At 37.0% G+C, this 14,400-nt stretch overlaps 6 protein-coding genes across 7 annotated transcripts in view; 1 reads left to right on the forward strand and 5 right to left on the reverse strand.

Annotated features, from left to right (window-relative positions):
- LOC105316886 (protocadherin Fat 4-like) overlaps positions 1-1,345 on the reverse strand; it is a gene marked incomplete at its 3' end in the record, with an annotated part of 10,628 nt that extends 9,283 nt beyond the window's left edge. The window contains exon 1 of the mRNA XM_019993648.1: positions 272-1,345. Within this exon, the coding sequence (XP_019849207.1) occupies positions 272-1,135 (864 nt within the window). The remainder of the gene's footprint in view (positions 1-271) is intronic.
- Positions 1,346-1,957: 612 nt separating this feature from the next.
- On the reverse strand, positions 1,958-5,199 carry LOC100637117 (ribosome biogenesis protein TSR3 homolog). The gene is made up of 7 exons (XM_003384484.2): positions 5,109-5,199; positions 5,000-5,063; positions 4,331-4,737; positions 2,591-2,697; positions 2,432-2,543; positions 2,143-2,215; positions 1,958-2,086 (listed from the first exon to the last, which is right to left on the reverse strand). Exons 1-5 carry the CDS (start codon positions 5,174-5,176, stop codon positions 2,446-2,448), a joined length of 744 nt encoding a protein of 247 aa, XP_003384532.1. The 5' UTR covers positions 5,177-5,199; the 3' UTR covers positions 1,958-2,086; positions 2,143-2,215; positions 2,432-2,445.
- Positions 5,200-5,250: 51 nt separating this feature from the next.
- Positions 5,251-7,540, forward strand: LOC100637244 (WW domain-binding protein 11-like). Its single transcript, XM_019993668.1, has 12 exons — positions 5,251-5,403; positions 5,472-5,503; positions 5,548-5,641; positions 5,693-5,793; positions 5,843-5,880; positions 5,955-6,004; positions 6,060-6,079; positions 6,159-6,210; positions 6,278-6,287; positions 6,341-6,387; positions 6,762-6,941; positions 6,987-7,540. The coding sequence occupies exons 1-12, from the start codon at positions 5,340-5,342 to the stop codon at positions 7,484-7,486; spliced, it is 1,188 nt and encodes a 395-aa protein (XP_019849227.1). The 5' UTR covers positions 5,251-5,339; the 3' UTR covers positions 7,487-7,540.
- A 52-nt stretch (positions 7,541-7,592) lies between these two features.
- LOC100637370 (forkhead box protein L1-like) lies at positions 7,593-9,647 on the reverse strand. 2 transcript variants are annotated; one of them, XM_019993666.1, is made up of 5 exons: positions 9,482-9,647; positions 9,294-9,391; positions 9,189-9,234; positions 8,742-9,130; positions 7,593-8,425 (listed from the first exon to the last, which is right to left on the reverse strand). In XM_019993666.1, the coding sequence occupies exons 2-5, from the start codon at positions 9,297-9,299 to the stop codon at positions 7,631-7,633; spliced, it is 1,236 nt and encodes a 411-aa protein (XP_019849225.1). In that variant the 5' UTR covers positions 9,300-9,391; positions 9,482-9,647; the 3' UTR covers positions 7,593-7,630. The 2 variants fall into 2 exon arrangements, with proteins under 2 accessions (XP_019849225.1, XP_019849226.1); XM_019993667.1 differs by having other exon boundaries at positions 9,308-9,391; positions 9,482-9,646.
- Positions 9,648-9,824: 177 nt separating this feature from the next.
- LOC100637497 (4-aminobutyrate aminotransferase, mitochondrial-like) lies at positions 9,825-13,776 on the reverse strand. The gene is made up of 16 exons (XM_011412148.2): positions 13,601-13,776; positions 13,483-13,556; positions 13,403-13,432; positions 13,234-13,351; positions 12,963-13,186; positions 12,841-12,903; positions 12,731-12,794; positions 12,235-12,335; positions 12,060-12,186; positions 11,891-12,008; positions 11,741-11,846; positions 11,551-11,697; positions 11,402-11,504; positions 10,908-11,343; positions 10,658-10,840; positions 9,825-10,306 (listed from the first exon to the last, which is right to left on the reverse strand). The coding sequence occupies exons 1-14, from the start codon at positions 13,710-13,712 to the stop codon at positions 11,225-11,227; spliced, it is 1,506 nt and encodes a 501-aa protein (XP_011410450.1). The 5' UTR covers positions 13,713-13,776; the 3' UTR covers positions 9,825-10,306; positions 10,658-10,840; positions 10,908-11,224.
- Positions 13,777-13,796: 20 nt separating this feature from the next.
- Positions 13,797-14,400, reverse strand: part of LOC100637622 (4-aminobutyrate aminotransferase, mitochondrial-like) — a 2,422-nt gene continuing 1,818 nt past the window's right edge. The window contains exons 10-12 of the mRNA XM_011412149.2: positions 14,246-14,392; positions 14,092-14,194; positions 13,797-14,036 (exon numbers count right to left, since the gene is read on the reverse strand). Of these exons, the coding sequence (XP_011410451.1) occupies positions 13,909-14,036; positions 14,092-14,194; positions 14,246-14,392 (378 nt within the window). The 3' untranslated portion in view covers positions 13,797-13,908. The remainder of the gene's footprint in view (positions 14,037-14,091; positions 14,195-14,245; positions 14,393-14,400) is intronic.

The following is a 14,400-nucleotide window of genomic DNA, read 5'->3' on the forward strand; positions in this document are numbered from 1 at the left end:
TGAACATGTATTTATGTTGCATAGAAAGTTTGAATCAAATTTGGATTTTTTTTTACAAATTTTTAAAATTACTCAAAAATCAGGCCAAAGTCCCTGTACTTGGTCAAATTTCACTAAAAATGACTAAGAAAGAATTTTCCATTTTTATAATTTCTCTGATGCATATACATGCTCTTATGTTGCATAGAAAGTTTGAGTTGATTCCGATCAAATTTGGATTTTTTAATGAAATTTTTAAAGTTTAAATTGAAATTAAAAACTTAATATTTACCTGTAGCTCAATCCTTCTTCCTTCACCCATGTTAGCTACAGTTTGAGCTGGCAAGTGTCCATTTGTATTGTAACTGATGTTACGTAGGAATGCTGTGTATTCTGAAGGGGATCCACCTGCATTACTGAAGTATAGAGTACGCGATACAGGCTGATAGAAAACATTAGTGAAACTCCCAATAGTATTATTAAAGACATCACCAGTTCCTGGAGAGTACCCAGAATGCACTAGGCTATTGTTGCATGAAGCAAGACAAGTGTATTGAGAATTGTCCAAGAGACTTGTCATCATTAGCAACCTCAGCTCTCCATTAAATCCATAATTCAAAAAACGACTGGAGCTTCCGATTCTCCCAGTAATGGAATTCTTATTGGTTTTAGTATTGAGCCTAGCTGGCATGTCATATGTTCCACTTCCATCAGTTATTTGATTTAAATCAACTTTAGTGCCACTAACACCATGATAATGGCCTTCAGTGACATAGTGAACATAACCATCAACAAATAGTTTGATAGATGGATAAGTTATGTCAAGTTTATAGAAATGCCACCCTCCATCACAAATGTTAGTAGTGCTCACTGCTGACTGAAAGTAGAAGCTAAGACCAACTCTACTGTTTTCTCCAGAATCAGGTTGACTAGCTGGTATATTGTCCAATCTACCACGAGTATAAAACAAGGTCAAACGATTATCTCGACGAATACGCCATGTAAATGTTCTTTTTCCATTGCCATTAGACACATTGTCATTATCAAAAGAGAATACATACTGACTAGCCCGATTGTTATTATTGCATTTGAGCCAAGCTGATGTTGAAAAGTTATCTGTAAAATCAAGTGCAGCATTCTTGACTGTTGTATCCATCGTATAGTAGCTAGTGTCAGAAGAAGTACCTCCACTGTATGAGAAACGAAGGACATCGGTCCCTGCAACATGAACGGGATTAAAGGTACCACTGTTTGGTGGAATGAGTCCCTGAGTCAGGTTGACTGCATTAGCTAAAGATATTCCACACAGTTGATATTCAGTACCACATCCAGACCCAGAACATGAGCACTGAGCATACTGAGTAGGGAAACTCTGCAAAAATAACAAATACATAATTATAGATTTATTATGAGTATTGCAAGTAAAATGGGCTCACTTGAGTAACTCCATTCAGTATGTGCTTGGATTGTGCTCTTCCACTGTTAATGTTACCATCATCGCTTGCAACAAGGAAGGACAATGGAATCGATCTTTGATCAGAGTCTATATCAATGTGTTGCTCTGATGTTGCAGGACTAATGGAGGGTCTCTGAGCAGTTGAGAGAGAGAGGGAACACACTAACAGCAATAATACTATTAGTGCTTGTTCCATGCTCAATACCCTAGACAAAAGAATGATGTTAAAAATGGCCGGCGCACAGGAAAAGTTTTACAGAATATTTTATGGCTGCATGCAGTCATCTCACTTACCTGCAGAGGGCTTGCTTTAGAATCCTCTAATACAAAGGTTCCAGTAGAGATCAGGAAGTAGCTGCAGAAATCCCCACAGCGAACTAAAGAAGCGCCGCTAACTCGCGAGTATTAATGGGTGGGTTGGGAACCGCCCTGAACATCGTTCTAGCAATATCTATCAAATTTCATAAGCAATGAATTTGTAACAGAATCCCACCCACCAACACCACTCTATGATAGCTTATATCTCTTATAAAAAATATTGTGAAGATGAAAATACAAGAATTTAGAAAAAGTAGTACTCAAATTATCATAAAAGAGTAAAAGGATACAATAGTTTTTAGAGAGAGAGACTGTACAAATGGTGTAAATGGCCTGTGAAAGTAAAAATATATATTCATAGACAGGAGACAAGACACGAAATTTGATACCATTTGAGCCAACCAATTGCGCATGAATGAAATTTATGAACTACAGAACTAAGAGTAAACAAGTCTTTATACACTGTAGGAGATCACGTATGCATGGTTAGCAAGAAAAGAACAAAATTGAAGAGGGAAAGAGAGAGAAATAATGATTAAACAGATAAACCTACACTATGCGAAGCTATATTTACATATACTGAACAATGTGATGCATAATAGTATGTATACCAAAGACGTGTGTGAATATACTGCTTTATTAGTCCGAATACAAATACATGTACAAGGAAATGCTCACAGCATGCGCTGTCTTTAATTGACATCCTTAATTGGAGATGTTTTCTCAGGATTGATGTCTTCATCGGATTCATCAGAAGATGAAGCAGAAGATGAAGAAGAAGGATAACTAACTGCAAAGGGGAAACGGAATAAATAAACAAAATGTGGTCTCACTGACTATCACGTGATTTCATTGAATCAATCTCTAACTCTTCCAACCATTTCTGTTGGACCGACAAAGTCTCAGCTGCAGTCTTTGCTCCTTCATATCTCTCAAGGAGATCACTGATAAGAAAGAGGGGAGAGAGGGAGAAAGAAACAAATTAAACAGTATAAATTGGCAAAAGATGAGCCAATTTTACTGAAAGGTGATATTATTAGTGGAATTCTTTAATATGTACACCTGTATATTCTATAGGATGGGATCTGGCAAAACTCAAGCATTTTTATAAAAACCCACTTTTGATCGAAATCAGCTCAAATAATAGTATATACATAACATAAGAACATGTTATATGCACCAGAAAAATTATAAGATAGAGAAATTTCTCCTAAATTTGATCAAAGACAATGTACTGCAAAAGTTGTGGCAGCCATTTTGAAGTGAGGTGAATCCTACTTAGTAACGCTACCATGTTACTAATAGTAGTACAGGGACTTTGCCCAAAGTTTAAGTAGCTTCAAAATTCATAAACAACTAATTTTGATCAGAATCAGCTTAAACTTTCTACACAACATATGTATCAGAAAAAAATTAGAAAAATGGAGAAACCTCACCTAGCCATTTTCCACAAAATTTGGCCGAATATCCTGTACTATAGTACAGGGACTTTGGTCTGATTTTTGAGCAATTTTAAAAATTCATAAAAAATCCAATTTTGATCAGAATCAGCTCAAAGTTTCTACACAACATAAGAACATATATATCTATCAGAAAAAATTATAAAAATGGAGAAATCTTACCTAGCCATTTTTGACAAAATTTGGCCGATGACCCTGTACTATAGTACAGGGACTTTGGTCAGATTTTTGAGCAATTTTTAAAATTCATAAAAAATCCAATTTTGATCAGAATCAGCTCAAACTTTCTACACAACATAAGAACATGTATATGTATCAGAAAAAATTAGAAAAATAGAGAAATCTCACCTAGCCATTTTTCCCAAAATTTGGCCGAAGACTGTACTATAGTACAGGGACTTTGGTCTGATTTTTGAGCAACTTTAAAAATTCATAAAAAAATCCAATTTTGATCAGAATCCGCTCAAACTTTCTACACAACATAAAATATGTTATATGCTCAGATAAAATTATAAAACTGGAGAACTGTCTTCTAGTCATTTTTGACAAAATACCCTCCAATGGTCTTTATTCAGATTTTTGAGCAACTTTTAACAAGTCATTAAATCCAATTTTGATCAGAATCAACTCATTACATATTACCAAGAGTACATAATATAAAGAGAGTATCGAACAGCCCTATAACAGACTGCTGCATGAGGGTGTATTTGCTCAAAGTCACAATCCGCATACTCCAGTATACTTATCATATCATGTGATCAACCATGTGGCAACATTATCTGGCCCTTAGCTTTTAAAAACTTGGCAATCTCTTCCAATACAAGAAAGGAACTTGAAAGAAGGCTGGAAAGATGAACTACAAAGGCAGCCCTGCTAGTATCCAGGAATTTGTGCCCCAAGCACTTGCCAACTCATGACAATGGCACATCAATGTCTACGCGATAATTATATTCATTGATAAAGTATACTAGAGTATGCAGATTGTGACTTTGAGCAAATACGCCCTCATGTAGCAGCTTGTATAGGGCTGTTCGATACTCTCTTTAGGTATTATGTACTCTTGATATTACACTAGTATAATAATTATTATATACGAGTATTGCCCCATGTCTTTTACCTGTTCACGGAAAGAAAGGCGTGCCCCCATTTAAAACGAGAGAGCAATCCCTCAGCATCTGAGCGGAATCCTACCAGAAGAAGAGTGGCAGCAAAAGCTTCCACACACGAGAGCTTGCAAGGCTTCCCGTAATTGATGGGATTAGCAGCCACCAGGTAAGGAAGCAGCCTCAAATGTCCTCCTTTCATTTTGTGAAACGGTGTCTCTTCTAGCCTGGCCCAAGAGCAGTCAATAACAGCTACTCCTTTCTTTAGTACAATATCTTTGTCCTCATACGAGACACACTCCTGGGCCTGAGGTGAAAGTACGATTCCAGGGAAATGGGAGGAGATAGGGAGTGGCTTAACAACACCAAATCTTATTAGTCTGCGTCCTGAGCACTTCTTAGGATCACAATGACCCAAGTCCTATGATACGACAGCAAAACTGAATAGCAAGCGAGAAATTATTGTTCATAAATGCATTTTTGTTTATAAATGAAAATCTTTTGATGGCTTATATCACACCATAATTTTTAAAAAATTTTTCCAAAATTGGGCTCAAAATGGACCTAAAAATTCATATTCCCTAGAATCCCTTGTTTGTTGGCCTCATACCATATGAAAAAGTTTGGGCTAATTCCAGTTAACATTTTTGGAGTTGTGGTTGTTAGAAAAATGTTGGACTCACCCACATGGCAAGTTTAAGATGATGAGAAGCTTCATCTGTTTCTTGGTCTCCAAATTCTGTTTCTCTGTGGAATGATACAATGAACATTGAAAATAATACAACCATTCACCTGCTCTTGAAGTCAGGACGATGCTTTAATTTTTTCTTCAATTTTCCATGTACTTTTTTACAAGACATCTTTCCTCACGTGGGTGTCTATTTTAATTTTAATAACCAAACAGTTAATAAACTGTTTTAGTTTATTAACTAGATAGTTATTAAATAGTTAATTTTAACCCTTTATTTACCTCCTCCTCGGCTCCTCCTGTCAATTTTTATTTTCTAGGATCACCAATTCACCATGGGTAGGAGATCCACTAAAACTACAAAGACTGGCAAGTTTATGAATCCAACGGACCAATGGAGTAAGCTAATATGTGCCTCTGTGCTCACTCACTCCATCTCTCTCTCCTCTCTCTCTCTCTCTCTGCAGGAAAACAAATAAGAAAAAAAGAATTAAAAAAGGTGTGGCTAATCTGAGCATGAAAATTATTTTATTACTAATACAGAACAAGCAGCAAAGAACTGCAGTTAGAGAAGCTGTCTTGAAGAATAAGAATCCGATAACTTTATTGTCAGAGATCGAAGAGATAGAGAAAATGGGTAAGTAATTACTGGCTTCAGATACAGAACTTATCTTTTTTTAAATAATAGAAATTGAGGCAGGATCAGAAGAAGTCCTGCCAGCTGAGAAAGGGCTTAAAGAAAAAAAGAGGAAATTACACGAGACGCTTCAAAGGATTATCCTTTATCACGTAATTAAGCAGAGATGCACATTGATTTTATTTCTGTCTGCTATTTTAGGAGCGTCAAAATCCTGACGAAGCAAAGAAAATAAAAGCGTAAGCAAGATATGAGGGAAAGAGATTGTATATCCAAAAGAGAGAGAGAGTGAGTATAACTTAATATTATGTAGTTTGGTGGCAGAGAGTGAAAAGAAGAGAAGAGCTATGTCAAAAGTGTACAGTAAGCTTAAAATATCTATTATACTGTTATTAGTACATATTAATTTATTATTTAGACTCTTATAGAACTGCGAGGGTAAGTTTATTATTATTATTTATTATTATTATTATTTATTATTATTATTATTTATTATTATTATTATTATTTTTAATAGTCACAAATAAGTCTCTCCGATATCCCATTACCAGAAGGAGCATCTGCATCAGGTTAAGATATTGATATTATCAACAATTAATTTATTATGATATTATACATTTTGATTCATTCCTGCAGAAGACACCAGGTAAGACTAATTTGAGATGAAATTCAATTTTCCATGTTTCTCAATGCATGCAGATGGGACTCTATGGGTCAAACTTCTCCTTCTTCATTGCATCCACCAGGTTTGGTTTTATTAATAATAATAATAATAATGTGAGCATTGAGGGGGCGAGCATGAGCTATTGATTGACAGTTTTAAAAATCAATCCAGCTCTTAGTTTATTTTTTGATTAAAAAATTATTTTTTTATTTTCTTTTTTTAAATTTTTTGTACATGTATATATATATTTTTTAATTCTTTTTTTATATTTTATTTTTATTATTTATTTAAAACTTTTTTAAATTTTTATTTTTCAAGTTAAAATTTTTTATTGTTTATTACAAAATTTTTCTAACCAATGCTACTTGATACTGGCCCAGTATTGGTTGTATCGATAATATTCAATAGTATCACCCACCACTACTCATCCCAATAACTTTATTATTTTTGTGACAGGACCACCATCTGGTCTGCCTCCTGACCTTGTCTTTCCTCCTGTCATAACTTACGATGAGCTCTACCCCCCAGAGGAAGAGAGAGACCAAGAGCAAGAAGAAGAAGAAGAACAGGAGGCAGAGGATAACAGCAGTGAGGAGGAGGAGGAGGAAGAGGAACATCAGAGAAGTGAAGATGAAGGTATGTGTGAGAGAAGACTTATCATTATAATAATTATTTTTTTAGAATCGGATCATGATGAAAGTCAAGAGAGGATAAGACCTCCTCCCCCTCCCCCTGGCCTGCCTCCTGGCTACTCTGTACTGCCCCACCCACTTCCTCTCTTTCCTCCTTCCTCGCAGTTTCCTCCTCCACCTTCTCTCCAACCCCCACCTCATGAAGGATCAACCAATCGCTTCCACCCTCCCCCTCCATTATTCAACAAGTCTTCTCCTCATATTCAGTCTTCCCCAATGCCATCAAGCCAAAAAGCTAATCCTGTTATCTCTGCACAGCCTCAGTTACGTAACGTTCAGGCTGAAGTAACTAAGTTTATGCCGACGTCGCTGCGAGTTAGACGAGACCAGCCCAAAGGAGTTAAAGCTAAGCTCAGAACTGCTGGTGGTTTAGCTGGTAAAGGAGGGGAAGGGAGCCTAAGCAATCCCTTGTCATCTTCTACAAGCAAGCCTGGGATACAGGGAGACGCTTATAAAGCATTTATGGAAGAAATGCAAGGACTATTGTAACGATTTTAGTAATAAAATAATTGTATTAGTTAATAAAGAAAAGTAAAAGAAAAATAGTATGTATACATAATGTTGTTCTCGCTCTTTCTCTCTCTCTCACCCTCTCTCTGTATAATGTGTGTTGTGTACTGTACAGTCTGTGCTTTACATAAGTGTAGCTACTGCTGGTACAGGCCCTGAGGATGAATGAGGGTATCCACTCATTGGAAGGCCCACACTTGTCATCCAGCTCTGACCAGACTCGGGAGAAATTTGTATGCTACGATCTCTTAGTGTTTCTGCCCATGGGTGCTCAAAACCAATGTTTGGAGACTCGGAGCGACTCTCTGCCCACGGTGGAAGGAGTTGGGCTGGAGACTCTTGGCTTGTCATAATCTCATTGAGTAATGGATTGAGAGAGCTTGTTGTTGGTATGATGGAAGATGTGTCGGTGGAGAGTGACATTGGTATGATTGAGGGAGAGCAGCCGTACACAGGATCAGTCTCAGTTCCTGTGATGGGTGTACCAAACGATGCGGGGCAAGTATGAGGCAGCATTTCATGGCAAGTGCTGCAGAGCATTTTCTGACTGCTGAGGAGTGTAGTCCAGTCTAGATCGGCTGATAGTAAGTGATGATCAGTGTCAGGGACATTCGATCCCATTTGCATAGCTGAAGTACTCTTTGGGCGCCTCTTCTGTGGTGTTGTTTCCTTGCTTCCAGGTTTAGAGCCATTGGAACTTGTGCTGTGTAGCTTCCTACGGGATTTTCCTCTCTTAGCTCCGGAGAACATTCGAAGACTGTTTTGGATTCCTTCTATTCTCTGGAATTCGACTTCATTTGTGACAACATTTTCATATTCTGGATTGATCTTCCAAAAACTTCCTTTGCCTGGGTCTCCTTCACTTCTTGGGATTTTTATGAAGAAGTCATTGAGGGAGAGGTTATGCCTCACAGAGTTCTAAAGGTATGAGGTGACATAAGAAATGCACAACATGAAATGAATATCATTTTGAGGTACTTAGTCACCCTGTGTATCTCAAGTCTCTAGTGAGCTAGTATTACACCCTCTTCTGTTACCATGAATAATGTCACTGATAACAAGCTAGTTTTGATTTTCAAAAACAGCTTAGACATGCACATGCAGACCACCCTGAGTCTCATCATGCAGTCTCACTTTCTCACTCACTCTTCATTATCTCTCTCCTCTCATGACATCTATTAGTGCAATATGCCAAGTATTTGTAATGTGTGAAGTGTGGTGACTATAATCATACCTGCCACGTTGACTCTGCCACTCTGTAGTACATGAAATGATCCTTTATCCACTGATATATCTCCCCTAATGTCACCTTGTCATTCTTGCTTGAGCGAATAGCTAGATATATTATCGTAGTGTAGGAGAATGGAGGCTTGGCAGGATTGTCTTGGTATTTCCACTGATTCTGTTCGAACTCTGCAGTTTGGTTCATGCAGCGCTTTAGAGGGGAGAGTGGTAGTAATTCTTCTTGAGGCCGCTCCATTTTTTCGTGTTCGTTTTCAAAAACCGAGTCCCCACCAGAACTAGAAATAGAATCCTTGCGAGGCTGCACTACTAGCTTGTCAATGCTGGGAATCTGAAAATCAGGCAGCCAATTAAGACTTGTCAAACTGTTATCTATCGGCCCTATGCCATGTGTACAAAATGATGCATTTTATATCAAATGGTAACTCATAAATCTTACCTTCGTTGTGGTGAAATAAAGCAAATGCTTCTGTTGCTTGCATCATCTATGAAAATATTTTATTTTAGTTTTAATTACAGTGCAAACATTACTGAATCTACTAACATGCATGGACTGACTTGCAGTTCTTTAGCTATCAGCTGCAACCTTCCCGCTATATAATAATGCAAGTAATGAAGATGCGGGGGCTCACACACTTGACACTACAAATAAATAAGGAGAAGCAATTAGAGCCTGTGGTTTTTGGCCATTGTAGCAGCATTACTAGCAATTCAATAGATAATATCACTTACAAATAAAAAGCAGTTGATCCGCTTAAATTTTCACTGCAGTACTAGAAGTGGAAGTGCAAAGATAAGAGCAAGACTGACTTGAATATCAACAAATAGCTCACACGCGCCGCTAACTTCATCTAAAATCATCACTTCAGTGTTTACATCTCAAGGAGATTGAATTACACCGTTATTACTCTAAATACACGTACAGAAAAATAATATTGCACAGTGACACTCCAATGACTTTAATTAGCTGAACATGTTTACTACCAATTCTTAATTGTGTTAAGTACAAATATGGGCATCAGACATTGTGTGAGATACACAACGATGGAACGACAATCAGAGCAACCCATCTTTTTTTACAAAAGCACATCTGAATCAATAATAATTTGAAAACAACAAAAAACTTTACAACAACAATAATTACAAACATAAAGAGGCGTGTAACAAAAACAATTCTAATATAATAATAACAATAGCCAAATAACGATCAATATACTGTATACATAGCATACACAATCGATCCTCTCTCTGCTGGCAGGGAAACTATTGAAATAGAGCGAATGAGGGAGGCTGAGACAAGAGGGGAAAGGGCCAGAACATGAGTCAATTGAAAGAACAGAAAGAATTAGCAGTAACTGAAAGATGGAGTGAAATTAAAATTGTCCTGTTATCCCACGTCAAAGTGGGCCTGACATTTCATCAACTATTCTGCATGTTTACTATTCTGGCGTCAAATCCACCTCTCTGGTCAGGACTGGAGGCCTTTAGCTGAGCAAAGGCTGCTAGAGTATCTGGTAAAGTGGGAGGAGTAGCTGGAGTGTTTGTAGGGACACATGACTAGAAAGAAAGAGAGAGAGGAGGGGAGAGAGAGAGGGAGAGAGAGGGAGAGAGAGAGAGACAGAGACAGAGACAGAGAGGGAGAGACAGAGAGAGAGAGAGGGAGGGAGGGAGAGAGGGAGGGAAAGAGAGGGAGAGAGGAAGTTGTTAATGACACAATCAATCCATTATTTACTACAGTCCATGGAATGTAAACACAATCCAGACAAAGCAGGCAGGGCCAAAACATTTAATATCAATTGCCTTAGAATGACATAATGCCCATTTTACCAAACACAATAGTTTATATACATGTACATGTACACACTCTTCCCACTACATACATGTACATGTGTGTCCCTTTCGACTTACATATGACATCCTAGCACCAAATGTGTTAGACGCTGAATTGCTCCCGCTCTCCATTCCACTGCTGCTGGCAGAAGAGCCACACATACTGCTGCTCCCACTCTCCTGTGCGTTGTGATAGTGATGAACGTTTGGCTGGTTACCAGGGACCAGAGAATGCCCTTGAAAGAATAAACTAAAAGCTACCTGTGTGATAAAAGAGGGACAAAGGCAATCGAGTAAGGTAAAAGGATGATTAGTCTAATGTACGTACTTCTATCTGCCACCGAGCTTTCTGTAATATCTCCGTGGCTTGCTCCGTGGTACAGCCGACTTGATTACAGAACTGATTGACCATAATCTGCTTTCTTAATACCTCTTGATTAATATCCATGTCTACCAGTAGAAAGGAAAGAGGAGGGAGAGCCAGTAAAATACTCTTCTCTCTCTCTCTTCTTATCTTGCTGACGCGACACAGAGAAAGCAGTTTAGAGCACAGCCCAAAGAGCTTGTAAACAAAACGTGGCTCTCACGTGAGGATCACGTGATCATAATAATAACTTAATAAAAATTAATAAACTTTTTCTAACACTACATTTCTTTCAATATTGTTTCCAATGCATTAAGAAATATTTCAGCATGCTTTGATTGGAATATAAGAGCAGGCCTCATTCTGATGGACTCTCTTCCAGAAGGACCAACATTAATACCTGCAAAAATAAACAAGAGCTCAGCTGAACATCTGCTGCATGCAGCCTAGCAAGCTACCTTTCACTTTTAATTTAGATACCATCTCATCTCTATTCTTAGCATCAAATGCACAAAATGTACCAACACCCCTTGCCTTACTGATGTGCCCTGGATACAGCTCCTGCAGTAGATAATAGCTTCAGTACAAACAGTAGCACAAACTGTACTTGCAATTGCTTTAATCCAGATAATAGTGTATGACCAGACTCCCTAACTAAAGACAACAAATTCTCTCTCTTCATTTCTTCAAGTACTGCTGATAGTAAGAGTAATTTAGAAGGTTCACCCATCCATGTGTTGAATATTCGAGAAGGCTGCATATGAATTGCATTATAGCTATGGCATTGCATAAATTACTTGAGTTGGTATTATTCCATCAATTGCAAACACTCCTCCTGATTGTAGTTTCTTTGCAAACGTTACTAAATGAGGTGGAGTAGGTAGACCCCAGGACTCATGTGCCCTATATGATATGAATGATCATATGTAATCCCGTTTTAAGCAAACCAAAACTGCCCAGTAGATCCTCCACAAGTTTGAACTTCATCCACAATGAAAGCTGATCCATACTTTAAGCAAATTTTTTGCAATCCTTTAAAAAATTCCGGGGAAGCATGATTATCTCCTATAAAATAATCAACAAACAGGCTCCCATTATAAATAAAATTGGGTATACCTCCTTCTCCTTGTATTGGTTCAATAATAACAGCTGCAACTGGGGATGTTTTTTCATAACTTTCCATTAGATTCTCTACTTCTTCCAGACACCTCTTCTCTTCGGCTTCATTCTCCCTCACATGTTCCTAAATAATTATGATGATCATTTGATGATGTAATTCTGAGTGTCTCACTTCAAGAGGATATCTTAATGAAGGGAAAGGAGCAATGGGACCTTTGAACAATGGAAAATCAACCTTATTGATTGCTTTGGAGTGTGTCAATGACAAACAACCTATAAAAATATGTTTATACTTTTTAAATTTCTAAAAAATTTAAATTGGTCAGAATCTGCTCAAACTTTCTACACAACATAATATATACATGCATATGCATCAGAAGAATTACTAAAAATTCAGAATTCTTTATTTTAATTTTGATGAAATTGGGCCCAAGACCATGGTACAGGAATTTGAGCTCAATTTTTTAGCAAATTAAAAAATTTGTAAAAAATCTAAATTTGATCAGAATCAGCTCAAACTTTCTATGTAACATAAGTGCATGTATTATATCAGAAAATGGAGAATTCTCGCATTGTCATTTTTGGCAAAACTTGCCCAAAGTCCCTGTACTATTATAGTGCAGGGACTTTACTTTGGTCTGATTTTGGAGCAACTTTACATTGCTAACCTAATGTTCGTCCATGGAAAGCATTTGAAAAGGACATAACAGTGATATTAGGACAACCTGGGGACTATCAAAAATCAATAATGATTAATCATGATTTTAATCAAAATTACTTGATTTTTCAATGCACTATCTAGTTCGTCTTGAGAAATTGGTCTATCTCCTCTTTTATTGTTCTTATAATAATAATAATAATAATAATAATACAATAATTATTGTACCTGATTATTCTTACCATATACCACATGAATGCAAGCTTGAGTGCATTCTCAACAGAGCATGCACCACACATGAGCTGTACTGAGTGATTCATACCGTTCGGTTTAATAGAAAACAAAGACTTCTCTAGCAGTGCCAGGTAGTCAACAGATGGCGCATAGCCAAGAGAAGGTCTTGATGAAAGGAGGGTCATCATGTCATCTGATACTGATGCTTTTAAAAGTGTTGGATTGTTATATCCTGTTGTAATTAAAGAAGTTATTGCTTGCTCATGCATGTGCTCAAACCTAGTGGCAGAGTTGCTATTTGTTGGTAAACATCAAGAAATGCATTACCATCAGCATCGACCATGTAATTACCAGAGGAAGCCTTGTAATCAACAAATATCTCAACATTAGCAGTTAACTATGGGTACAATGAAGTCACAATATCAGTGCTGTTATTAAATATTCTCACATGAAACTGGCTCAATCTATTTAAACATTCCTATTAGAAAAATTAATTATGATTATAATAAAAGGAATGAGAGAATTTACAAGTGATTTAGGTCCAGGGACACTGCTAGTCCTAACTTGAGGTGCTTCATATCCACCATCAAGACTGTCCAAATCTTTAAGAGAGACATTCCAGTTTGTTTTGCAATATAAAACTTACATTTCTTGTTAAATATTATGGGCCCTTTATTTTGAAAAGCTGAGAAATGTCTGACAAACAAGGAACTACTACCACTATAAGAAAAACTGATATTTCTTGCTAGCATCAACATCTTGCACAGCTTAGTAGGAGTGGCTGCTCTTAACCGCACCCATTATTAACAAAAAATAATAATGTTATTAAAAATAAAATAAAATAATTAAAATAAGGATAATAATGAATACAGGGTGCCATAATGCACCTAGATGTTAAAACACACCATAATTCATGTAATTATTGTTATTTATAATAATAATAAATAATGTCATTTATGATTTCTGCATTTCCTTAAGTACTGCTTCGAGTGAGCTGAGAAACATTTCTGCATGTTTTGGTTGAAATATCAAAGCTGGTCTCATTCTGATCGAATGCATTCCACAAGGGCCAGAATTTATGCCTAATTAATAACAATTATGAACATCATTAATCTGTAAAAACAAACACAGTCACACCTTTCACTTTTAATCTAGCTACAACTTCATCTCTGTTCTTAGCATCAAATGCACAAAATGTACCAACACCTCTTGCCTTACTGATGTGCCCTGGATACAACTCCTGCAGTAGATAATAGTTTCAGTACAAACAGTAGCACAAACAAGCTAATACCTGCAATTGCTTTAATCCAGATAATAGTGTATGACCAGACTCCCTAACCAAGGACAATAAATTCTCTCTCTTCATTTCTTCAATTATGGCTGACAATACTACTAGTTTAGTAGGATCACCCATCCATGTGTTGTAGATACGAAATGACTAAGAAA

This window comes from Amphimedon queenslandica, unplaced genomic scaffold, assembly GCF_000090795.2.
Source record: "Amphimedon queenslandica unplaced genomic scaffold, v1.1 AMPQUscaffold_13490, whole genome shotgun sequence".
Taxonomy (NCBI): domain Eukaryota; kingdom Metazoa; phylum Porifera; class Demospongiae; order Haplosclerida; family Niphatidae; genus Amphimedon; species Amphimedon queenslandica.

Bases quoted from the DNA above. Each gene is read 5' to 3' on its own strand.
- LOC100637117 (XM_003384484.2), bottom strand. From the start codon at position 5,176: ATGTCTTGTAAAAAAGTACATGGAAAATTGAAGAAAAAATTAAAGCAT. The intron at 2,698-4,330 runs GTAAAAGACATG...CTTTCTTATCAG, and splicing joins GCCTTTCTTTCCGTGAACAG to TGATCTCCTTGAGAGATATG. The intron at 2,544-2,590 runs GTCAGTGAGACC...TCCCCTTTGCAG, and splicing joins TTCAATGAAATCACGTGATA to TTAGTTATCCTTCTTCTTCA.
- LOC100637244 (XM_019993668.1), top strand. From the start codon at position 5,340: ATGGGTAGGAGATCCACTAAAACTACAAAGACTGGCAAGTTTATGAAT. The intron at 5,642-5,692 runs GTAAGTAATTAC...TTTAAATAATAG, and splicing joins CGAAGAGATAGAGAAAATGG to AAATTGAGGCAGGATCAGAA. The intron at 6,388-6,761 runs GTTTGGTTTTAT...TTTTTGTGACAG, and splicing joins TTCTTCATTGCATCCACCAG to GACCACCATCTGGTCTGCCT.
- LOC100637370 (XM_019993666.1), bottom strand. The intron at 9,131-9,188 runs GTAAGATTTATG...CACATGGCATAG, and splicing joins TTTATTTCACCACAACGAAG to GGCCGATAGATAACAGTTTG. The intron at 8,426-8,741 runs GTATGATTATAG...TCATACCTTTAG, and splicing joins TGGCAGAGTCAACGTGGCAG to AACTCTGTGAGGCATAACCT.
- LOC100637497 (XM_011412148.2), bottom strand. From the start codon at position 13,712: ATGTTGATGCTAGCAAGAAATATCAGTTTTTCTTATAGTGGTAGTAGT. The intron at 11,698-11,740 runs GTAATTTATGCA...ATTCATATGCAG, and splicing joins ATGGAATAATACCAACTCAA to CCTTCTCGAATATTCAACAC. The intron at 11,505-11,550 runs GTACAGTTTGTG...TATCTACTGCAG, and splicing joins CTGGATTAAAGCAATTGCAA to GAGCTGTATCCAGGGCACAT.